Source organism: Pectinophora gossypiella, chromosome 22 (assembly GCF_024362695.1).
Source record: "Pectinophora gossypiella chromosome 22, ilPecGoss1.1, whole genome shotgun sequence".
Classification (NCBI taxonomy): Eukaryota; Metazoa; Arthropoda; class Insecta; order Lepidoptera; family Gelechiidae; genus Pectinophora; species Pectinophora gossypiella.
In genome coordinates, this window is record NC_065425.1 from 8,300,251 (window position 1) to 8,326,343 (window position 26,093).

The 26,093-nt window shown below is 38.3% G+C and overlaps 2 protein-coding genes across 3 annotated transcripts in view; one reads left to right on the forward strand and one right to left on the reverse strand.

The window, feature by feature from the left end:
• Nucleotides 1–1,026: 1,026 nt before the first annotated feature.
• Nucleotides 1,027–10,449, reverse strand: LOC126376964 (uncharacterized). Its single transcript, XM_050024518.1, has 3 exons — nucleotides 10,132–10,449; nucleotides 2,373–2,418; nucleotides 1,027–1,190 (listed from the first exon to the last, which is right to left on the reverse strand). The coding sequence occupies exons 1-3, from the start codon at nucleotides 10,180–10,182 to the stop codon at nucleotides 1,027–1,029; spliced, it is 261 nt and encodes an 86-aa protein (XP_049880475.1). The 5' UTR covers nucleotides 10,183–10,449.
• A 1,145-nt stretch (nucleotides 10,450–11,594) lies between these two features.
• The window catches only part of LOC126377109 (protein phosphatase PP2A 55 kDa regulatory subunit), a 33,058-nt gene continuing 18,559 nt past the window's right edge, over nucleotides 11,595–26,093 (forward strand). The window contains exons 1-2 of one of the 2 annotated variants that reach the window (XM_050024770.1): nucleotides 11,595–11,875; nucleotides 17,227–17,381. In XM_050024770.1, the coding sequence (XP_049880727.1) occupies nucleotides 11,851–11,875; nucleotides 17,227–17,381 (180 nt within the window). In that variant the 5' untranslated portion in view covers nucleotides 11,595–11,850. The remainder of the gene's footprint in view (nucleotides 11,876–17,226; nucleotides 17,382–26,093) is intronic. The other variant, XM_050024771.1, reaches the window with a different exon arrangement.

The following is a 26,093-nucleotide window of genomic DNA, read 5'->3' on the forward strand; positions in this document are numbered from 1 at the left end:
AAGTAGATGTTTTTTTTGACGTGACTTATTGTAGATTTGCTGCAGATGAGATTAACTATTTGGCCGGACAAATGAGGAGCGCTGAAGACCCGGTACAACGTTGAAGACCTTCAGTCGCATAATGTACCTTTCGCAAAATGCAAAGACAATAGGCCTGACGGTGCCCAGTTGGGCGCGAACCTCGGCTCAGGGCGTCGTCTGTGAGGAAAAATATGAGAAAGAATTAATCGACCCTAGTGGGTCGATAGCGATAAGCCCTGATTGATGGAAGTCGTCGACCACGCCGGCGGGGAGATAAAAGATGCATAAAGTCTGTTATCCATGAAATTAGAAGGTTAAATGAAGGAAATACTGTAGGTACAGTAATATTATTATAAGTAGCCTGAAAATCCCTCATTCAAATCTCTCCGTAGCAAATGGACAAATTCGCAACTGGACAGATTCTCAGGTGGACGGATTAGCAACTGGACTGATTCTCAGCTCGACAGATTCTCAGGTGGACGGATTAGGCAACTGGACAGAGTACACTATAAAAATGTAGGAATCTGTCCAATTGCGAATATGTCCAGTTGCTACGGAGGATTGGAAAAAGTATTTTTTGACGTGACTTATCTTAGATTTGCCGTGTATGGTATTAACTGCTTGGCCGGACAAATGGGGAGGGCAGTCTTTGTATGAAACCTCAAACAAAACCTCGCGTCCGGGCCCTCTTGTCCTGCTTTACCGGCTCTGTGTGTATCAAGCTTTAGCGTGGCTTGTGACATTTAATCACATTGTCAGTTTTTTTGACGTGACTACATAGGTTTGCCGCAAATTGCATTAACTAGTGGGGACCGCTGAGGGCTTACATGTGTAGAAAAAACCACGATACCGTAACTACACTTTTTAATTTAGCATTAGATCAAAATAATTATAAGTACCTAATAAGAAATACAATTCAGTTGTAAATTAACTACTACAATTCAACTGTTAATTAAAAAGAGATAACAAGAGATAAATAGAAAGAGAGATTAAGAGTTATCAAATTCAAATGATCTTAGAGAATGCTATCTCGGCCGCGCAGTGGTCGAGGGCCTCCATCAGGTCTACCGTCTCTTGGTGGCAGGTCTCCGCAGTGTACCTGATCTTCCTCTCCACTCTCTTTGTGCACTCTCGTAGCTCCAAGAAGTACTTCCTCACTGTGCAGTCCTCTAGAAGAATAAGAAGAATTTGTATTTACCATCATCATCAGCCCATTAACGTCCCCACTGCTGGGGCATGGGCCTTCCCTATGGATGGATAGGGAGATCGGGCCTTAAACCATCACGCGGGCCCAGTGCGGATTGATGGTTATTAACGACTGCTAATGTAGCCAGGACCAACGGCTTAACGAGGAGCTCGAGATGAAAACTTTTTTTTTGTGGTCACCCATCCTATGACCGGCCTTTGCGAAAGTTGCTTAACTTCAACAATCGCAGACCGAGCGCGTTTACCGCTGCGCCACCGAGCTCCCTTGTATTTACCACCTAAGCCAAATAATGGGGTGCTTTGGGTGCTGGAGTATTAAGATGGATGTTACGATAGCTTATCAGCCTTTCATAGAATAGACATACCATAATGCTGAAGGAGAACGTTTTTCTTTTGGCTTCATCACTAATTTAAGAGCCACACTCTTGTCGGTGAATCATTCTTAATGCTACCTACTTTTTTCGGCAAAAATAGGGCAGTGGGTTTCCTTCTTGCCTTCCGCCCCGCAGTACGCTATCTGACGCGAGCGGGATGGACAAATGGTTCAAAGACATACTAGGACTCCTGTCCACCGTCTCTGAATAGTACTGACAGTTACTGCTGCTTCTGTCAGCTTCCAGGCTACAGTCCCTGTGACTTGCCCCTTCCGCCCTGCATTGCCGTACCGATGGCTCCCACCTCCGCCTCTGCAACCATTAAGGTCTTCACCCTTATCCCTGGGCAAGGGTTCTACGTTTTACCCCTTAGGTGTCTTTTGGCTTATGGTGACAGACCATAGTTTAAATGAAGTAATTTATAGTTTGCTAAACTTTGAGGTACCTAGCCATATTCCAGCACCAATGATTTTAAAAATTGACCTCGAATTCACGTTAGGATCAAAAATGATTGTCACGTGCCCAGCAGTGAAAGAAAACATCGTGAGGAAATCCACATTCAAGAAATTCATTCATCCGAATTAGTATGTGACCGAGTATGTGACCTAACCTCTATTGGGCTGGTATTCCCTTCGTGGGTTGGAACGTCAGACAGGCAGTCGCTTCTGTAAAAAGCCGGGCCTATCAAATCTACAGTTAGGCAAGCGGATCTTGTGAGAAACGGGCCAGGGAGATGATGATAATGATGATGAATAATTTGGTTAAACTCACTCTCCAAACATCGACCTCGTTCCTTGGTCATCTGGTCGTCGGCTTCCTGACGGAGGGAAATTAAAGTTAACTACTGTAATTATTACTGCAACGGATCGCCTCAAATCGGTCTGAATCGGTTATGATTGCCTGTTCAATTGCAAAGCGTTCCCAAGAGGCTCTTGGACTCATAAACATCCCGTCCTTGCGTGATTGTTTAAAAAAATAATGTAGGCAAAGTACTTCGTGTGTTGAGATAATGCAAAATACCTCATAAAACCAAGAATGAGAATTTGTGACTCAATAGTAACCATGACACCAGGGTTGATGAGGCTGGCAGTCCACCTCACAACCCACACGATAAGAAGAATATACTAGATTTATAGTAAGGTAAACGCTCCTATTACCGCCAGGTTAAGCTATGCTCTGATTACCTCTCAGAAATTAAGTACTTCTGTATTTGATAGTGCAGCTTATTTATTTTATTTGTATTGTTATGACTGTCTTCTGCTAAATACATCAAGAATTTTTAATTTTGAGTGAATATTTTGGATAAAAAATAATTTTATGTCCGAAAACTCACTTTCCTCTATTACCGCCACATAAATTGCGGTTTTTTCTATTACCGCCTTTGCTGCATCGAATACCGCCAACGAGATATCTAACCAACTATTCAGGTACAATAAAATACTTTATTTAAAAAAAAGTTGTTTTAATACCGTATTTTTACCACTGTTAATGTAGTTAATAGATACATAAATTGGGAAGGCACTGTCTCTCAAAATACAGGTTCACCTAGTTTGAAAGAGGTCGTCAATCCAGAACCTTTCCGCCCCAGCGGCCATCGGTTCTCCTCGCTATGTGTCCTGCCCACTGCCACTTCAGTTTTGCAATTCTCCGAGCTATGTCGGTGACTTTAGTTCTCCTGCGGATCTCCTCATTTCTGATTCGATCAAGCAGGGAAATACCGAGCATAGCTCTCTCCATTGCCCGCTAAGTGACACCGAGCCTCCTCACGAGACCCATAGTAAGCGGCTACGTCTCACTGCCGTAGGTCATCACTGGCAACGCGCGCTGGTCAAAGACTTTCGTCTTGAGACACTGGTATTTTGGACGAGAAGATATTCCGCAGCTTCCCGAACGCTGCCCATCCGAGTTGGATCCGACGAGAGATCTCTTTCTCGAAGTTGGACTTACCTAACTGGATTATTTGTCCTAGGTAAATGTACTGGTCTACAACTTCGAGTGTAACATAATTGGACATAATTTTTGTCTTTGCCATGTTCATGCTAAGACCCACTCGTTGGGATGCGTTACTGAGATGCTCGAGCATGGTGTTCAGTTGTTCCAGGGTCTCAGCCATTAGGACTATATCATCGGCAAATCGAAGGTGCGTCAGGTACTCACCGTTGATGTTGATGCCAAATCCATACCAGTCCAAAAGCTTAAAAATATCCTCCAATGCAGCAGTGAACAGTTTCGGAGAGATGACATCTCCCTGTCTCACTCCTCGCTGCAGTTGGATCGGATTAGAGCTCTGGTTCTGTACTCGAACTGACATAGTGGCATTTTGGTAGAGGTCCCTTAGCTTTTCGATGTACCTATGGTCCACTTGGCACCTCTGAAGAGACTGCAACACCGCTCAGGTCTCGATCGAATCAAAGGCTTTCTCATAGTCCACAAACGCCAAGCAAAGTGGCAGATTATACTCTTCGGTCTTCTGTATAACCTGCCGCAGCGTATGGATGTGGTCTATGGTGCTAAAGCCTTTTCGGAAACCGGCTTGTTCGGGAGGCTGGAAGTCGTCAAATCTGCAAGCGAGACGATTCGTAATGACCCTCGAAAACAACTTGCAGACATGGCTCAGAAGCGAGATAGGTCTGTAGTTCTTCAGTAGGGCTTTATCGCCTTTCTTGAAGAACAGGATCACCTCGCTTCCGCTCTATGCCCTCGGCGTTTTGCCCTGAAATATGACGGAATTGAAGAGCCTCTGGAGGGCTTTGAGTATTGGCGTTCCGCCCGGTCTCAGAAGTTCTGCTGTGATTCTGTCATCTCCTGCCGCTTTGTTGTTTTTGAGCTGTTTGAGGGCCATCCTAATCTCGTACAGGCTGACGTCCGGGATATCTTCAGTGTAGTGTCGGGTAAGCTTGACTCGAGGGTCTCGAGCTGCTTTCGCCTGATGTTTTCGTGGAATATAGCTGTCTATAGAAACTCCCAATCTCCCTCAGGATTTCGGGAGTCGACGAAATGATTCTGTATGAGGAGTTCTCAATAAACTTTATTATTATTGTTATTTTTTTATTAAATGAATTATGACATAAACTACAGAAAAATCTTTTGGTTTCATAGATTTATATACATAATTGACGTCTATCTCTGTCCATCCGTCTGTCTCTGTCCGTCCGTCTGTCCATCCGTCTGTCTCTGTCTATCCGTCTGTCTCTGCCGGTCCGTCTGTCTCTGTCTATCCGTCTGTCTCTGTCCGTCCGTCTGTCCATCCGTCTGTCTCTGTCCGTCCGTCTGTCTCTGTCCGTCCGTCTGTCTCTGTCCGTCTGTCTGTCTCTGTCCGTCCGTCTGTCTCTGTCTGTCCTTCTGTCTCTGTCTATCCGTCTGTCTCTGTCCGTCCGTCTGTCTCTGCCTGTCCTTCTGTCTCTGTCTGTTCTTCTGTCTCTGTCCGTCCGTCTGTCCCTGTCCGTCCGTCTGTCTCTATCTGTCCGTCCGTTTCGGTCTGTCCGTCCGTCTGTCTCTATCTGTCCGTCCGTCTCTGTCAGTCCGAAGAATAATGCATCACCCTGTCTATAAATCATAAGAGGGAATCTATGGTGGCGGTAATAGAAACATGTATGTAATTTCTGTGTTTCAATTTCCGCCACATAAAAATTAGCCTTAAGAAAACAAATGAATATTCAAAATGAGAGCTACGTATGTAATAACCAGTTTCAAAGCATATTTTAATAAATATATAAAGTACTTAAATTAGAAATTCATAATTACTTCAACTACTTGTTCATACATTTCTTAAAAAAATACATTAACTTATATGCAGCACAGGATACTTGAATTCCACCAAATGTGTGGCGTTAATAGATTTTAATATAGTTCATGAACCATACTATAAAATAAGATGATAACATTATGAATGATTGGGCATGTTACCTTAAATAACTAAAAAATACAAATATCATACAAATATCGATCGCCGCCATAGGTGGCGGTAATAGTAACCAAACTGCAAATGTATGCTTCTATCACCGCCACATTTTAAAACTCAAATTAATCATTTAAAACTAACACAAATGTCAAATATAGCATGCTTTCTCAGTTCTTAAACGTATTAACAAGTAGTTATAATTACTAAAATGAAGAAAAATATGTTTCATCGGACACAAAACCTTAAGAAAAAAATGTTGTATGCTTATGCATTTCATTAGTGGCTTGTATGGAGCGCGTTGCTTGCGCGGACACTGTACACTTACAGACCAATCCCAAATTAGACTGTTGTTGCCCACGCTCAGGGGTATGTTCGTTTCATGGTCAATTAATACATGTATCTTTTGACATTTGAATCAATTTTCTATCTCGGACACAATTCAAAATATCCGCAATTTAAAAAAGGTGGCGGTAAACGATGTCGATTTTTGGGTGGCGTTAATAGGAGCGTTTACCTTAGGCAAATACGTCTTGTTTTCTCAACCTTTGTTCCGACCTAAAATCGCGAAAGTAGGTTAGCAAAACGAAGGGAATGTTAGCATTATTGAATTTCGAGTGGGCCGTAACAAAAGGTCTATCATCGGTATTATGTAAGTACTTACATTTATGAAGTATGATACTATCAGAAGACAATGCTTAGTTTGATAATATTGTATTATAATTAAAACAATGAATCAAAGTTTGAGCTTCATGAAATTCAACTTCAAATAGGCATACTTAATATCTCGAAAATAAAATTGGTACATCATCATAATTTACCTTTATTTTGACGTGACTTATTGTAGATTTGTTGCAAAGGACATTAACTACATGGCCGGACAAATGGGGAGCGCTGCGGGTACACGATTTAAGGCCTGAGGGTGCCCAGTTGGACGCGAACCTCGGGTCAGGGCGTCGTCTGAGAGGAATACATTTGAAAGAATTAATCGACTCTAGTGGGACGATAGCGATAAGCGTTGAATGAGCGAAAACGTCGACCACGCCGGGGGGGTCGGTATCATGCTGCTACTAAAGAGATACCGCGATGTGACCTCTCTATTTTCTTCAATTCCTCCTCCTATTATTGTTTTCATGTTTAATAAGAAAGTGAATATTGAAGTCGATAAACTGGCCTTTTTTTTTTGATGTGACTTATTGTAGATTTGCCGCAGATGGCATTAACTACTTGGCCGGAGATAAACTGGCCATATCAGAGCAATTCATCTAGAAAAGCAATATTGCTATTTGACATTAGGCGCAAAAGTCAAATTGCAAAATTGCTTTTTAGATGAATAACTTCGATGTGGCCTTTTTAATCCCACTGATTGTTATTTATAGATAAATATACAGATATTTATCTATCCCACAGGGCTGCCCGGCCCTAAAATATAAAAACCGGACTCAGCGCTACATAAGGCCGGACATTTTGCCCTAAAAGCCGGACATGTTTTTTTAATAGCTAAACATACTGTTTTTACATTTGGGCTGATGAAAGAAAGTATGTGTAGTCTAGTCACACACAGTTCTCTCTCCGCTCGCATGTGCCCGCTCGGTCCCTCGCCCGGCCCGTCGTAGGTATTGCCACTCTAACAAAAAGCCTACCAAAAGTCGGACAAGCTTAACACGCAAATATTTGGCCGGATACGACCGCAAAATGCCAAACATGTAGCTGGCAACCCTACTGATAGTACCTATTATGTCTTATTATTTGGCAGGTGTTCTAAGAGCATAAAATACTTGCATTAATCCCTTCCTGTGTTTTAATTTCATTTCTTTTATTGGCGTTGTCTTAAGTATGTTGTAATGTAACTACTAATAAGTAAGATCCACCTCACAACCCACACGATAGAAGAAGAATAAGTAAGACAGATGTCTCATCTGTCCAGAACAATTACGTCAAAAGCCGTTTAAAAATAAACAGAACAATGATGTGGAAACGGATGTAAAAATAAAAAAAAAAGTAACAATGACCATTGCATTGCTTGCGTAATGCCAAGTAATTAGTAATTACCTATAGGTAAAAGGTAAGTTTTTTAGATAAATACAACAATGAAGGTTTCCTCAAAGCCGCCATTTTCCATGTGCCAGTCAGTTAAGTCTCTTTTCTAACTACTTATATAATTTTACATTAAATTCAAATTCAAATTCAAAAATATCTTTATTCAGTAGGTAACATAGTTACACTTTGAATCGTCAATTTTACATAACGAACGTCTCATCCGCCTAAAACTACTGCAGCTTCTCACAACCTGTATAGCCGGGGAAAAGAGAAGCTGCAAGAAAAACCTCGGCACAGGGCCCTAGACGTTTTAAAAAAAAAAAAAAACAAAATATTGGTATACAATTCAGTAATTTAGCTGCCTAATATCAGTTCTCAGACAGTTAATCCCATGCATTCATATCTTCTAAATGATCACTAACTTTATAGTGCGATAAAGTATATTTGAATTTCTCTCACTTTGATTGTTCATTTTCGAATTCATATTTGGATCATAAATAATTATTACGAGCTCAACGGTAAAGTAAAACATTGTGAGGAAACCCACATTTCCAAGAAATGCGTTTCGGTACATAGCTATGTGACCGAACCTGTATTGGGGTGGTTTTCCCTTCGGTTTGGAAGGTCAGAAAGGCAGTCGCTTCTGGAAAAAAGCCAGACCTGTCAAATCTACAGGTAAGGTAAGCGGACCCCGTGAAAAACGGGATAAAGCTAGGGATATAGATATTAAAGTATATTATATTTGAATTTGAAAACTTAAGTTATTATATTAATAAATAACCCTTGGCGCCATTTTCTTACACATTTGCGTAGCATTACATGTATTTATAGACTTCTACATTACATACAATACAGGGTGTTAGTGACATCGTAACAAAAACTGAGGAATGATTCAGACCATGATTCTGAGTCGCAAAAGTATAAAACTGAAAATAATTAACAAACAATTACTAAAATGTTCATGACTTTTTTGACTTTTCCGATTCCCCTCAGTATTCGTTACTATAGCCCATACTTACTTGTACAGGGTGTAAGTGACATCGTAACGAATATTGAGGGGGATGATTCAGTTAATTTTTCTGAGTTAATATTAAGTGGAATTTTCCATCCCGAAAGTATAGAATTGAAAGTATGAATTTTGTGACGGAAAATTCTACTTGATATTAACTCAGAACCATGGTCTGGGTGAAGTGAATATCAAAATGTGCCAAGTTTGGTGGCGAACTTTCATATTATTTTTTCGTGAAAAATTGGGTTCCGACATCCTTTCGGATCCTTTTTCATGTCGGAACCCAATTTTTCACGAAAAAATAATATGAAAGTTCGCCACCAAACTTGGCACATTTTGATATTCACCCGTCTGAATCATCTACCACACTCTATACGTGTTTACTTCTTATGATTATGACCTACATAATAATTTGCTAGACACGAGTCAGTCTATAGATCAACATGGCGTATTATACAGCCTGATATTTTTTTTTATGTCACTTGATTGTAGATTTGTCTTGGACAGTATTATCTACTTGACCGGACAAAGTGGGATGCTAAGGAAGGGGTAATATTACATTTTCCGCAAATGGTATTAATTACTTGGCTGGACTTGGCACTGAGGGTTCTCTCCTGGTACAAAATCTAAGTACTAAGTAATCGACTCTAGTGGACCGATAGCGATAAGCACTGAAGCTGAATGAGGGAAATCGTCCACCACACCGTTGGGGTCGGTTTTGGGATCCTGAAGTGAGCCCGCGAGTTGAGTCCGCGCCACGAAAGTCCCGCAGCCGCGGAGCTCGCGTCGCAGTATCTGCATAGAATAGGCTAGTTTCCAACTAGTCAAATCAGTTACTTTTTACTAAACGTCAAAACACGAAATGACTATGGAATTTGTATGGAAAAGCAACCTGTGACGTCATAGAAACGTGAATAAATTAAATTGGCGCACTTGTTGCTACATTTTTCTTTATTAATATTCATGAATAAGTTAAATAGAAAAAAGAAAACGTTTTTTTGACACCTTTAGATCTGTCTTTATATGGTAATCAGAATTTCATAATTTAACTTTGCCCTAGGAAACTAACCCAATTATTATGACTTATTATTTAGTTACATTGATATCCGCGGGGACATCATTCGTGGCGCGTACTCTACGTCTGAATGTCTGTTAGGTAATGTACCTAAAGATAATATAAAATAAAAAACTTATTTCCTTGTTTCCAGGTGACCCGTGTCATGGTGGAGAATTATGGCGACCACCACCACAATGGTAGTTTCACCGCTCGCCACCCAGTCCTCTCCTAAAAACAAAAGGCGTCTATTCGCCGAAGCTCGCCAGAACAGTTTACAAAAACTCAGCGTCATTTTCGACCACGGCAATAAAAACGGTAGGAATTTTCTCTAAATTATATTACCTATAATACTTACCGAAACTTACTCATAAAAATCATTTTCTGATCATAATTTTCGTATTATCTTTTGGACCTGTCTTTCTTTCTATTACAAAAAAATAAACAGGTTACAATTGTACGACAGTAACATCCTGTGGTGATGCTTCCGACAACATGGAAAACAAATAAGTAATTCAAACTAACTCACAGAGTCAAACATGTGCACGCTAATTTTCTCCTCACTCTCCTCAACGGGCATTTTGCTTGATTTATTATTATTTTACTCGGCAATAAAATAAAATGTTGGTTTTTTCAACTAAGATTGCCTCGTTACTTTGACAGATTATAATTGAGTTTGAATTTGAAAGTTTGAAAAATTACCGGAAACAGCTGGATAACTACCGGTAGAATACAAGGAGTGATAAATATACATTATGATTGCCTTAAACATCTTTGATTATTTATAAAACAATATTCGACAATAATGCCCATAAAATTATTTAATTCAGTAATTTCTATAAGTAGGTTTTTGTGACCGTTTTCCAACGCGTCTTTTGAATATTGTGATAAAAAGACGTCAACAAATAAGCCGATAAAACAGTTGCTTCATGCATAGTTGTTACAAGATGGCAGCACAAGCTACATGAAATGCGCGCTTTTGCTTGACAGTCAAAACGTCATCCAATGACATTTAGAGGGACAGTCTTGCCAACATTTGTAAAATTCTACTATTTTGGTCACAATTAAAATTAATGCAAGTTTAAAAGATGTAGTTATCTTTTCATTGTATAAACAAAAGAGTCACGTTCTTCTTTATTAAGTAATATAATAAGAAATTTTTGTGACAAATTCGAGAAACTTTTTTGAATTGTCAAGAATGAGGACTATTACAATAAATTATTATTTTTAAAGCAAAATGATTTTTAAAATAATCATTCTTACATCCCAATGTTGTAGAACAAAAAAATCTTAGGTTATCCAAGTATCGTGGAATAGATTGTTTAAAAAAGAACTTAGCCAAATTGATTTATGAACTGCATCCCTGATGGGGTAGATAGCGATAGTAAAAAATAAATTTATGACATGAAATATATTCTTACGAAACACCCATAAGTGACATATGGGTGAATATTAAAATGTGCCAAGTTTGGTGGCGAACTGTCATATTATTTTTTCGTGAAAAATTGGGTTCCGACATGAAAAAGATCCAAAAGGAACCAATTTTCACGAAAAAATAATAATGGAATTTCGCCACCAAACTTGAAATTTTATTGGTCTTCATGACCATTTTGGGGAGCATCTTGTTGTAAACTTGTAACGGTACTCTTGGTAAAGATTATATTTTTACCCTTAAAATGATTAATAAATATAAGGGTTATCTTTATAAAATGGGTCGGTAAAAATGACATTCGTGAACGAAAATCCACTAGGTATATTAAAAGTGTCGAAAATGTTGTTATCTACAGTCAAGCTGGGATTAGAAATAATTGAATTGTCAATAAAAATTTCGATATAAATTTTTGGACACCACAATGAACAAAAACTTCCTGTAACTTCTTGAACTATGAATGGTTTTTCAGTAAAAGGAGTGAATTTTGTTACAAAAGTGATCGAGATTTATTTTATTTACCATATAGTAGAATTTTTAAATTTCAGTATGGTAACACTGGATTCTGCAGTGGCAGCAATTTGTTGTATATTTTCTCAGCGCCATTGCTTTTTACCGATGTAATGTTGAAATGATTATAATCCGTTTTAATCGGCAAATATATGTGATGTTTTAGCAAAAGATTGAAGTGATTGTGTACTAAAACTATCGAACTTCTTAAAGTTTTTGTGCTGGGCTTTGTCATGGCCGGTAAGTGGTGACTTTTAGCGCCCCATAGTCAAGGGCGAAGTCGGATTTGGGAATCGCAATAAGTCGAAGATGTTTTATCGTTCAAACTCAGACGGTAAATGCAATGTTCTCGTAATTAGTGTGGTTTTTATTTAGTGTTTATCTGTGATAATGGCTTTGGAGTGAAGTGTTTGGTTATTCCTTGTTACGCCGATAGTTTTAACCTTTTGCTCGTTGATTTCATTGTTACGCTAAAGATGTAGTGATGAGAAGGTTCTCGCAACGGTCTCCCGAGTGTAGCTGGCCGGGTAATGTTTCAAATATGATCGCAAACTGACGACAATGATTGTTTGTGTAAAATCAGATGATTGCAATTTGTTGATTGTGAAGGTCAGAAAACACTGACGTAGAAGACTAAAGGCGTCTGTATTATCATTGTCACAGGTTATTGATGATTAACAGTCCCTAAACATACAAAGAACAGTCAAAGTCTTGCGAATGTTGATGGAATTTCGTTATTTCAAATGAGGTTAGGCAGGTGAGAATTTTTTACGCTTTACCCCCTTCGCCCCTCTGATGGGACATGCATAGATGTAGTGTTGAGTAACATTCGCAGAGTAAGTAGGTACCCTGTTTACCTTTGGATGTGATCTTGTTTTTTGTGACATGAGTGTGAATAAGTTTCACTCTTAGAGACTTGCAATTGGTCTACATAACCATTTTTGGGAGCATCTTTGGACATATTGTAAAAGTTTTTTAATTTTGTTAGGCTCTACCTATTATTGTGAGTAATATCACTGTTTTAATAGCTCAATGTTTACACTTAAATGGAAGAAAGGTGTTTTTCAAAGCTGTAACTACTTTTCAGCATAGATAACCTTCAAATTCTATGAGCAACATACTCAGTATGGAATAGAGCAATCAAATAAGTTGATGCTGTTGCAATGATGTATTTTTGGGTCACACTGGTTGTCCTTGAATTTATAGTAGGCCAAGATGAATAGACATCTAATTAACTTTATGGCATCTAAAGTGAATTTCATCTTTTCTTTCGTTGCAATATGTTTTCTTGTTTTTTACATACTGGTGCAGATTTATTGTACAATATTAGTTTGGACATTTAAATTGTTAGGTAATATTTGAATACACACATTGGTTTTAGAAATCTACTTTAATTATAATTTACAGCTGGAGCAAGGATATCAAAAACTTATTTTTTTATATTGTTTAGATTGTAGTAAAAAAAATGTTGATTTGTTGCTCCAGTTGATTGAGGGGAGGCCTGCAGTGTTATATACCTATAAAGGTTGTTTATATTTATGTAATTAATATTTAAAAATACCAATATGCCTAACTTCCTCTACATCAGAAGGAATACAATTTAATAAATAAACACATCAAGTTGTCCTTTAGTTTGTTTGATAATATAATAATTCCATTAATATTTATTAGAATTTATTACTTAGCACATGACCTGTAGATACTTATCATAATCTAATCTGTGTACAAAAAATTTTGTACACAGATTTAACTTACTACAGGTCTTGTGCCTCATTTATGTAGTACAGTTAGTACTATAAGATGTGAATAAAGATAGAAGGTAGTAGGCCTACTTTTAAATATAGTGCCAATAGTACCTTACAGAGCAAGCAGGCAACAAGCCTGAAGTCAACTTGCAGCTGTTTATATTGGTGCCTGAAGCATATAGGTATATTAACAAGCTTAGTTTAAAAAATATTACTGAAATGATTGATAAACTTTAAAAACAAGTCCTTTAGAATATATCTACAAATATTGCTTGGCAAATAGGTAGGTTATGTGCTTAATAAAAACATTTGTTTTGATATTGATAAAACAAAACAATGTTAAGGGAATTACACATGGTATTGAGAAAGATATTCTAATTAATTAACTATACCAATATACCAATTTTATGGAGGTTTTTCAATTCTTATTTATTTATTATTATTTTAATTCATAAATGAAGGAACAGACCTGCTTATGGTCCTCGGACCGATGGTAAAGTGGTGACAAAATAATAATAAAAAAAAATTGCTTGTATTTATTATTTTAATTAAGGAGCTGTGGTAACCTACTTGGAAGAACACTTCACTTTCGCAGGTTCAAATTCAGCATGGGCCTAAACCAATAATTTCTGAATAAAACCAACTTTGTTTACAAATAGACAGTAGGTATTATTGATAGTTACAATCACGAGACAAAATAACATAGTAAAATGTTATTTTGGACGAAGCATAAAAACGTAAAACAAGGGCACAGTTAATATTCTACGTGGGTACACGATAGTCACTTGGTCAAATGCCAAATGTGTATGTCTCAAGAATTTCTGGTTTTCCTTGTTTATCCAAGAAGTCAGTGATTTACTATAAGTATTGGTATTATAAAAACAAATAAAATTATCATCCTCCTGCCCTTAGCCCACAGGTGGGATCGGCACAACATGTATTCCTTGTCCATTCATATCTGTCAGTCGTCATCTGAGTACTCACACCTTTTACACACATATCCTTCGTTACGTAATCCATCCACACTTTCTTGGGTCGTCCCCCACCACCGTCGATATATGCCTTTCATCCCTCCTCATTACATGCATAGACCATTGTAACCTGTTACAAATAAAACTAATAAAACAAATTACAAATAAACCAAAATGATTAAAGGGATGAATGCAAGACAAATACATGTTGTGTCAACCCCACATAAAGTGTGATAGCGGTAGGAAGATGATGGTTGACATTATTCAAACCTTGTTCATAAATGATTGATGGAGACTTGCAGACAGCCTATACTGCTATCATCATCATCATGTGTGGGTTGTAAATGACCAACCTCATCAGTCATAATGTCTCAGCTATTATTGGGCCACCATGACGTGACATGCTTCAATTAATAAAAGGCTTAAATATATTATAATAACAGGCCAACATGGCCTAGTGGTTAGAGCATTTGTCTCACAATTTGGAGGTCTGGGCTTGAGTCGAAAATCATTTTGTTAGACTGTCCTGTGTATACCTTAGACATTACAGGCAGAAATACCTGTTCTGAGGTTGTGTCCTCTACTAACCCACACTGGAATATACTCCACGCTCCCCCTCCTATGTTGATTGAGGGGAGGGCTGTGCCCATCAGTGAGACATATTGGCGGGCTATTTTTAGGTATAATAAGAAATTGAAAAGATTTCTTCAGATATATTTGTTTTGTAAGTGATATTAACACACCTGCAGTGTTTTGGAACAAATACAATAGTTTGTCACAGGTGAACATGAGCCAAATATAACATAACTATGTTTTACGCATTTAATATAAAAAAAAGTTGTGTCTCAGCCAGCTACTGCTAAACTGCTGGTGTTTGTTTTTGATTTTTTAATAAGAATTATTTAAAAATTTGCTATTAATGATTCGAAAAACAGCTCGTTTTTCCTCTAATTTGAATTGTTATTAAATTTTATTTTTTAATGAGAATTCTTGACATTGAATAATGATTTATATAATCAAGCTTAAAAACAAAACTAAATTAATAAAAGGGATAATACAGCCTATAAGTTTAGAATTGGGTAGTTTCCTAGGTCACAGATAAATTCTAAAATTCTGATTACTAAATAAAGAGAGATCTAAAGGTGACAAAAAACGTTTTCTTTTTCTGTTTAACTTATTTATGAATTTAATCAAGAAAAATGTAATAATAAGTGCGACATTTTGTCACGGTTTTCTATGACGTCACAGGTTGCTTTTCAAACAAATTCCATAGTAATTTCGTGTTTTGACGTATAATAAAAAGTAACTGATTTGACTAGTTTGAAACTAGCCTATACCAAGGATGCCAGAATGGACCTTCGAGATAGCTGTGCCAAACTAATCAATAGATATATTACTACCTAATTAACGCAACCCTGCCCTTATGCAACTGAACGCGACAATTATCTACCGCTATTTATATCCCAACGACATGCCAGCTTCATTACAAGGTACCTCGCACTTCCTATAGAAAACACGCGTCCGTAACCTCCTTTGTTTCATCAGCCATTGTTTTAAACTACCCCACAGTAGCGGGTATAGTATTTCTAACAAGATTTTCCATTCAAAACTATCTTATTACATCCCATTGTCACTCAAAAACAGGTCCAAAATGTGCGTTTGTTTCGGCATTTATCATTTAGACATGAGTCTGATCCCTCGTGCGTTGTGTTTTATTTTTTAATTCAACTTTTTCTTGTCAGCCTGTGCTCGTTTAGCATGTAAAGTATTTAAATATAAATAGAAATGTTGAAAAAGAAGGAGACACCGTGGTATTCAAATCACCGAATCAGAATTCAAGATAATTTCACTAATTGGAGACACAATTCTTGTCGTTTGCATTGGAATACTGTCTGTGATTGTACGTATTGTAATAAATCAATTTGATTTGCAGATTTCCTATTCCAATTACAGTATTTTTTTGGCTGTTCATTATATTTTCACCGTTTAAGACCGTTGCAAAGCCTCTTTTTTTCCAACTTCTTTTTAGTAAATAACATTATGTGTATTCTGTAGTTTGATACATTGCATTTACTATTTTATTCCTTCTTGTAACATTCTTCTTTTTGTGATTAACAAATTTTCGCCCTACTACTAATAGGTATTACAGGTTGTTGACTACTAATAGGATGTAGAAATAGTATTTTTTTTAAACATTTAAATAATAAAATAGATCATCAGTTTTTACATCCTATGTTGTAATATAATATTATTCATTACTACATTTAAATTGAAGTATTTTTAAATTATGGAACTGAAATATTGTTCTCATTTGTTTTACATTATTTTATGATTTTCATTCGAAACAAATTATCGCAGAAGTTGGGGGAACTAGTGACTTACATCTTAGTTTCACGGGTTCGAATCCCGGCTCGGGCTGTAAAGTACTGAATTCGACTTTGTCAGTTTGAGTTCATGTTTGGATTATAGACAATTAGGTATCACGTAGTTTCCAGAATTTGTGCCCGGTTAATGGCTATATGGTTCTCCCCCTAATACATGGGAATCAAACAAGTTGGCGAAGAGTGGGTGTATTATACTCCTTTGTCTAGCCCTTAGGGGCTACACGCGTGATGTTACGTTTAAGCTCATTCTTGAGAGTTGGACTCACGATCCGGAGGTGCCGGGTTCAAGTCCCGGTGACGACATATTACAAAAATCACTTTGTGATCCCTAGTTTGATTAGGACATAAAGGCTGATCACCCGATTGTCCAAAAGTAAGATGATCCGTGCTTAGGAAGGCACGTTAAGCCGTTGGTCCCGGTTATTATTGATGTAGGTACGTAGTCATTACATGAGCCATGTCAGGGGTCTATGGCGGCTCAATAATAACCATGATAGGGTTGCTAAGGTTGGTCATTTACCTCACAACCCATGTAGAAGTTAAACTCTAATATAATATTCATTAAAACGTTGGGCTATGTTCCAGGCAATGGTGGGGAGACAACATGGTGTTTCAGCCAGGTGAAAGGCACTCTAGAGGATGATGTGACTGAGGCGGACCTAATCTCGTGTGTCGAGTTCAACCATGATGGAGAATTGCTTGCCACCGGAGACAAGGGTGGCAGGGTGGTTATATTTCAGGTGAGATATTTATAAACATACATACATAGTGTTAGTGTAGTCGTGGTAGCCCAGCTGGTAAGAACACTTGCCTCTCACTTTGAGGTCCCAGGTTTGAATCCAGCACAGGCCTAAACCAATGATTGAATTAATGTTTGGATCGTAAATGATTATCACGTGCTCAGCGGCGTGAGGAAACCCACATTCCCGAGAAAAGCATTTTCGGAGGTATGTGACCTAAACTGTATCGGGATGGTTTCCCTTCGCGGGTTGGAAGGTCAGATAGACAGTCGCTTCTGTAAAAAACCCGGGCCTGTCAAATCTTCAGGTTTGGTAAGCGGACCCTGTGAAACACGGGATAATGCTAGGGAGAGATGACGATGATGAGGTGACATACATAGTGTTAGTGACATCCTAACGAAACGGGATGATGCAGATTATGATTTTGAGTTGATATCAAGTGATATTTCCATTGCAAAATTCATGAAAATGTTAGTACCTTTTGTATTATTTTCAGTCCCGTATTATATTTTAAGCTGTATACCTGTAAACTGTGCCCTCCCCCCGCACCGATTCGTATCAGGTGCTGACCTCACCCCCTGCGCCGAACGTAGCCTGGAAAGACCCCATAGCGTCTCTTTTGGCGTGCGTGGACGTCTCAAAATGAATATTTTTTATATTATTTATTTAATGTTGAAAACATTATAATACGCAATATAATGAACCGCCATGACCAATCGATTACTAATTAATTCAAATAAATTTAAGGTTAATTTAAATATTAAATATTCTAAACCTTGTTGTGCTGTTACGAAACCGAGGTAACATTTATAAAAAATAATGGGAGTCACGTATTGAACAATTTTTTTTTAATTAGTTTAGTAGCCAGTTTTTTATTGCTTATTTATGAATGAAAAAATATTTTGTACATATATACATACGTAAGATCACGCTTATTTCCCTTAGGGGTAGGCAGAGACTACAGAATTTCCTTTACGACGATCCTGACACACCACTTTCGCTTCTTCCACGCTTCAATAGACATTCCGGAAATATTTACAAAGAGTAGTGTAGCGTGGACGAATCACAGATAATCCAAAACTCAACATACGGTCACGAGCATTAATATGTATACACTTTGGTACCATGTCACATTAACTTTTTTGACAAATTAAACTGTAAGTTACACTAAATGTCAAATATGTTAGTGCGACAGAGTTCTAAAGTGGGTACATTATATTGCTCATGACTGCACGTCACGCAATTCGCGTGAATAGACTAGTTTCCAACTAGTAAAATACCAAAAGTGACTGCAAGTTTTGTCTTCGGATTGTTGCTATGTCTACCCTGTTAGCGATTATAAGCGTGATTTTTATTTACTTTTAATTGAAAATGTGTCTTTGAGCACCTTTAAGAACGTTAGAAAGTAGCAGCTTCATTGTATGAGAATATCAAATTTTCCTTCAAATCTGTCTGTCTTGCAATGTTTGAGGGCTAATTACTTAGTTTTTTGCCCGTATTAAGGGTACTTATTTTGAATGCCTAAAAGCCTATTAAATGGAGCAGTTTTTAGAAATACTTTCAGTGTCCATGACAATCTCATGTGTTTATTATTCTTCGGCGAAGTTTTAACAACTGTAACAATTTTGGTCGAATTCTCACTTTGACTTCCGATAACTTTTTTTATCTTTGATTTCACTTTGATTTATCTTTGATTGAGCGGTACACAGACTTAGGCATAGTTGTGAAGTAAAATAAAATAATTATTAAGAAAGGGATAGCGACAAAATGATTATTTCTGAAGTAAGGTAGAAAATCTAGAAAAAGGTACAAAATGGGTCATATCTCCTAAACCGTAAATAATTGCTAAACAAACATGGGGGTGTCTCTGGTAGCTAATGAGCCCCTCTTTCTAATTTTTCATTTTGAACCTGAACTTCTGGGCCACCCTGTATACGGCCTATACACTGTTTATTATTAATGAAATAAAAGACATGCCTTGTGTTAAGTTCTTAGTAAAAAGTAACTGATTTGACTTGGAAACTAGTCTATTGTGAGGGAAAATGTTTTCACCTAAAACCATAGATGAATCATTGCATAATGACGTCACTTGCAAATGTTTCAAGATAAGCGAATTCTGGTGATATAACGAAAGGAAGGCGTCATCTTACGTGTGTACAGTCATGAGCAATATAATGTACCCACTTTAGGACTCTGTCGCACTAACATATTTGACATTTAGTGAGACTTACAGTTCAATTTGTCAAAAAAGTTAATATGACATGGTACCAAAGTGTATATACATATTAATGCTCGTGACCGTACGTATGCAATACGTTTCTTATCTCTTAACATTGATTTACCACTACCGTAGATACAGCCCTTGATACAAAAATGCGGCGAAAAGATGGCGCTTGTTTAGCTATACATTCGTACACAGCGGTTTAACCTCTCATATGCCGAGATACCAGACACAATAGATTTTACATTGTGTCTGGTCGAGATCCGCGTTCCGGCGTTTAAGGGGTTAAACATTCAATAAAATCGTGTCAAATTAAGAAAGTACGCGTCGTCTTATTACGTATATTAGCGCGTGGTGCTTCGTAACGCGGTCGAGTTATACTGCGACTCTGATTGACCGGGAGTACTTGTTTTAGTGTATTTTAAACTAAAATAATAATTTTGGTAAGTTTTACTACGAAAATTAAATTGTTTATACTATGATAACATGCACAATGTCATTACTTATTCTTTGAGCTTCTATTTTTGCAAGTTTTTATCACGAACTTCCCCGTGTTGCCAGTTCGGCGCCTAATCGCGCACTGAGGTAAAGTACTGTCAACGTCCCTATATTAACAGCAACTTTGCGTCCCACTTTTTGAGCGCTGATGTTCAATCTATGGTAGTTGTAAATCTATATCTCCTTAGGACAAGTTTCTGACTAACTTCTGGGTTTGTGTTCGATAAGGTAGTTGAGGAAGGGGAAGACCAGGAAGAGCTTGGATCAAATAGGTAACTTGACAACCTAGTCAAATGTGATACTTTTTTCGAAACGTCAAAACGAAAGTTTTCTTTGGAGTGTGTATGGAAATACTGTCCTGTGACGTCATCAATAAAAGCGGTCAAACGTTTTTATTCATTGTAACTTAATTCATAAATAAGTCGAAAACTAAAATGGGATGGATTATTGATCGTCTTAAAATTGGCTTCTATTTCTAGATTAGCATTTTATAATGTATCTCTGACTCAGTCAAATACCCTATTAATAAGAAGACGAATGTCGTGTCTTATAAAGAAGTCAAAGAACTGGCCTTTGATCGGCAAGAATGCACACTATCATTCTAAAGAAATATAAATATGAAAATAGAATCGAAATTTGTTAAAAATGTATTAGTTACAGCCATCACATTAGCGTTAATATGTATGCATCTTAGAACCATGTCACACTAACTATTTTGACAAATTGAACGATATGTCTCACTAAATGTCAAATATGTTAGTGCGACTGGGTTCTAAAGTGGGTGCATGATATAATGTTACTCATGACTATACATTATTCACTATAGTTGTTAATACATGTTTACTATACATTCGTAAGTTCCGAGTGAAAGTGGTCCGACCCGCTGAGTATTTTAGGTGTGGACTCGTGTGAAATCTTCTTACTCTTTTGGCCGGTTTTATGACCTCCTGTTTTAACCGACTGCGCTGTGATAAATTATGTTCTTTATAGAAATCTTGACTGTTTTGCTTTAAAGATACAACTGTTCTGTTGTTGTCACGAGTACTAATATTTATACACTTTGATACCATGTCACATTAACTTTTTTGACAAATTAAACCGTAAGTCTCATTAAATGTCAAATATGATAGTGCGACAGGGTTCTAAAGAGGGTACTTGATATTACACTCATGACTACATTATCGTGCAGTTTTATTTTGGGGATACAAACTGATTAATTTATCGAATTGGTAACTCAGTTACACTTCGAATAGTCAAGTTTGATGGAAAATTCCACTTGATATTAGCTCAGAATCATTTGCTGAATCATATCCCTGATTACCGAGTCATTAACACCCTGTATATTGTCTCCGTTCTACTTTTTAGGGAAAAATAGGTCAGTGGTTGCCCTCTTGCCTTCTGCTTCGCAGTACTCTGTCTGACGCGAGTGGGATGGCGACCAGAGTAGACTCTTTCAAAGCCGTACTCCTGTCCTCTACCGTCCGCTTCTAAATAGTACTGACAGTTACCTCTACGACCTCCATGGTCCAGTAGTTGAGCGTTCTGCTCACGATCCGGAGGTCCCGGGTTCGAATCCCGGTGGGGACAAATCACTTTGTGATCCCTAGTTCGGTTAGGACATTGCAGGCTGATCACATGATTGTCCAGAAGTATGATGTTCCGTGCTTCGGAATGCAGGTTAATCCGTTGGTCCCGGTTACTACTTACTGATGTAAGTACGTAGTCATTATTTGAGTCACGTCAGTGACCTTTGGCGAATTGGCGGCTCTATAATAACCCTGACACCAGGGTTGATGAGGTTGGTTATCCACCTCACAACCCACACGACAGAAGAAGAAGTTACCGCTGCCCTCTGTCAGATAATGAACCTTTTGAAAATAACTTTTATGTTATCTAATATACAAGTCGGATGATATACGCGACATTTTATGTCTTGGTCCACTTTATGTTGCCAATATCAATAAAGATGATAACAGCCCAGATTATGCCCTAGGCCCTCCGGACATTTATGATGAAACTATAGCTATTGCCCGCGGCTTTAGTCGCGTTTAATTCCGGGCAACACGGTTCCGCTTTTCTAATATACCAATTTTCTACCTAGAAAACTACGAAAAAATCCATATAAACTTTCACCCCCTCTGAGGCAGCAGATTTCCACGATATTTTTGCTAGTTTAGCTTTCTACCTTGAAAGTTGCGGAATGCTCCACACAGACTTCAACCCTCCATTTTACGCAATTGGGGTTTTTTTTTTTGAGTTTCCCCCGAGGGTTAATTCCACCCTCGAGAGGAGTATATTCTAGACTTAATAGCATCAAACACATTGGGGGGTTAGAAAAAGACAAAAAGCAGCCTGTCACTCTTCATCGCTTTAACTCCACTTTTTTAAGTTAAGGGATGAAGAGTGACATAGGCTAACCAAACTGGATCATAGTGATTTTAGTGATATCTAGAATAAGGAACGGCAACTCTCCGCTCCCCACCAGCGGCTGAGCTAGGTTTACCTCACCCCCCTCGGTCTTACTTTAGTCTTCAATCGTATGTCATCAGACGTCACACACACAGATGCGCGTGTAAAGTAACGTAAATGTGTAGTGTCTGTGTAAAACGAGGTGTTCTGTATCAAGAGTCCGGGGCATAGTTTTTCTTGCAGCTTCTTTTCCCCGGCTATACAGGTTGTGAGAAGCTGCAGTAGTTTTAGGCGGATGAGACGTTTGTTATGTAAAAATTGACGATCAAAGTGTAACTATGTTACCTACCGAATAAAGATATTTTTGAATTTGAATAATACTATGTCTCTCTCTCTATTTAAGAGCTGCGCTCTTGTCGGTGGAGTAACCGCCATTCCTCTCTTCTTCCCGCCAAAACCTTCACCTCCCGATACGACACGACCTACACCTTCTCTTTTATTTGTTTCATAAATGTTATCCTAGGTCTACCCCTTCCTCTCTTCCCTTCAATTTTTCCTTCTATAATGTTTGTTATAAATGAATCGTGTCGTATCAGGTGGCCAATCATATTTCCTCTTTCAATATGGTTCTCTTTTCTTCAACTACGTATAGAACGGCAACTCTCCACTCCCCCCCACCAGCGGCTGAGCTAGGTTTACCTCACCCCTTCGGTCTTACTTTAGTCTTCAATCGTATGGGCGTCAGACGTCACATACACAGTAACGTAAATGTGTAGTGTCTGTGTAAAACGAGGTGTTTTGTATCAAGGGTCCGGTGTGTCGCACTATGCTTGCGTGTGATAATGCGATTAAGATAAATAGATCATATGCCTAGTTCGAGTGGATAGATAAATAGCATATGAGCGTCCGATAAGCCATGCAACTCTAGTAGGTATTTACCGAGTCGTAGAAGCATTATGTAAACTCACACCCTTCATTCTTATTGGGGTAAGCAGAGTCGTAATTTAAACGAAACTAGCTTACCTTTATTCTAGGCAATTCCAGCAGATCATAATGATGTTTGAAATTATTGATAAAATTGAAATTATAGGAATACACTCGTATTCCGAATTTGAGCCGATAACATAACCAGCCTACACACGTCCTACTGCTGTGCACATGCCTCCCCGCTTGTCTGTTCAAGTAGTTAATACCATTTGCGGCACGTCAACAATATGACACGCAGAGACTTCAGGATCCCGACACCGACCCCGCCGGCGTGGTCGGCGATTACCCTCATTCAGAGTTTATCTTAATTCTTTCAAATATAATCCTCTCAGAGGACGCCCTGAGCCGACTGGGCACCTTCAGGCCTATTGTCTCAAACTTTGTACGGTCACGAGCATTGGTACCATGTCACATTATTTTTTTTGACAAATTGCACTGTAAGTCTCACTAAATGTCAAATATGTTAGTGCGACAGAGTCCTAAAGTGGGTACATTATATTGCTCATGACTGTACCTGGTGAGAGTCGAGCGTTCTTCCAACTGGGCCACCTCGGCATTCTTTTTTTTTGACGTGATTTGTTATAGACCTGTCCAGATAGCATTAACTACTTGGCCGGACAAAAGTTACACCACCGGCTCCTCCTCCTGTCCATGCGAAATTCTTCGATCTATGTATCGCCATTAAGTCGACATCTATCTAGAATATTAAGTACTAGTATTTCTTAGACCGATATACAGGGTGTTAGTGACATCGTAACGAAAAAAAAAATGGAACGCCTATTTTATTGTACTAAAAACGATGGTGGGTGTTTTTCTTGTCGCAAATGTTTAATTAAGATTTTCAATTTTTACTGTGCCGCAATGTAAGTCGAACAACGCGCCACACAGACGCTAAACTTACGCGCGGCTACGTTACGCGTGTGAGATACGATGTTGATATCTAGGTAGGAGTTTTCATTCTCTTGTATTTAGATGCTTAGTAGTGGTTCAACGTTTAAAAATGTTGTTTGTTGAAGTAGAACACCTCCACGATTTTTCACGCACGGTACCAGTTATTAAAACGTTCCTAACTTATTAACAATAAAAACCCTACTCTTGCCTTACCTTAATTGTTATTCCTTCGGATGAAGTACCTAGGTAGGTACCCTAGAACATGTCACGTCACGTAGGTATGCAACATCGCGTTTCCTCCGCGGTAGGTAGGTATCACACGCACTCACAAACACAACACCTTGCTCTTTAATAAACATCAACAATCTTCCATACTTTTGCGCAGTAAATGGTCTATGATCTATCATCATAGTCGACACTACTCATTTACAGAATGAAACAAACACTCACAAACACGAAAAAAATATCCTCGAAAAACATCACGCGATTCGGGTCAAGCTTAGTATTCGACTGAGCGGAAGCGCGCGGCGGCGTTAGCGCAAAGCATCAAAGGCGCCGACTAAGGGCGCCGACGACGCACCGGCCGCGGCCGCGTCGAGCCGACGACTAGAGAGAGAGAGAAGTATGTTTATGGTGCAAGTGACAGAGAAAGAAATAGTATCTGTTCGTATGCCTACTTTATTGGCGAGCGTTGCCCTTGACCCGTGCGCCGGCTATTCACCTGCGCATAGCTGAAGTTGTAGATACGTTATTATTATTATTGATGACATTGATAAAATTTAATAATTAGTAATTTTTATTTGTTTATTTTAAATGTGCGTTCTATGCAGCTTAAAACACAATATGGGACTGAAAAAAATCTATTATTTTTATGAATTTGGCGACAGGAAACTTCACTTGATACCTATCAACTCAAAGAAATACCTAGTATCTGTTCGTAATGCCTACTTTATTGGCGCGCGTTGCCCTTGATCCGTGAGGCTATTCACGTCCGAGTATCCATCAAGACAGATCAAACAAGCCCTAACTCGGAGGTCTTGCGTCCCAGGATCCTTTAATTATGTCTTAGAACCTTCTTGGCCTATGTGGTCCAGTGGTTGAGCGATGGGATGCGGAGGGTCCGGGTTCGTATTCCGGTGGGGACATATCACAAAAATCTGTTTATAAGGCCTTTGGTTGGGACGTTACAGGCTGATCACCTGATTGTCCGAAAGTAAAATGATCCGTGCTTCGGAAGGTACGTTAAGTCGTTGCTCCCGTCTACTAGGTACTTATGTAAGCACGTAGCCGTTACATGAATATTGTACACAGAACAGGATAGGTTTAATTAGTTCTTTACTGATGATTTAACAATGAGATTTAAAACTACGAATAACTTAGTACTTAGTACCTCGGTACGGTACCAACATGTAACAAGAAAAATAAGATCACTCCACTCGGACAATTTTTTTCTTTGAACATGCCGACATTGCCTACGCGGCGGAGTTGCCGAACTATCGATAGGTAGATTATCAATTGTTGAACTTGAAAATTGTCTAAACTATCGAAAGTAGTGATAGTACATTTAGATCGATACTAGCGATAGTACCGATAGGTCTTGCTTTGTAACAATAATGGGTATTGATCTAAAAGATTTATTTATTTTCGATTTTTGTGTAGCGAGGTTTTGCGTAGGTACTTACATACTAAGTTGGTGGATGGTTGAC

Excerpts from the sequence above, each read along its gene's own strand:
- LOC126376964 (XM_050024518.1), bottom strand. The coding sequence starts at position 10,182 with ATGCCCGTTGAGGAGAGTGAGGAGAAAATTAGCGTGCACATGTTTGAC. Across the intron at positions 2,419-10,131 it reads GCGTGCACATGTTTGACTCT|GAAGCCGACGACCAGATGAC; the intron begins GTGAGTTAGTTT and ends TCCCTCCGTCAG. Across the intron at positions 1,191-2,372 it reads ACGAGGTCGATGTTTGGAGA|AGGACTGCACAGTGAGGAAG; the intron begins GTGAGTTTAACC and ends TTATTCTTCTAG.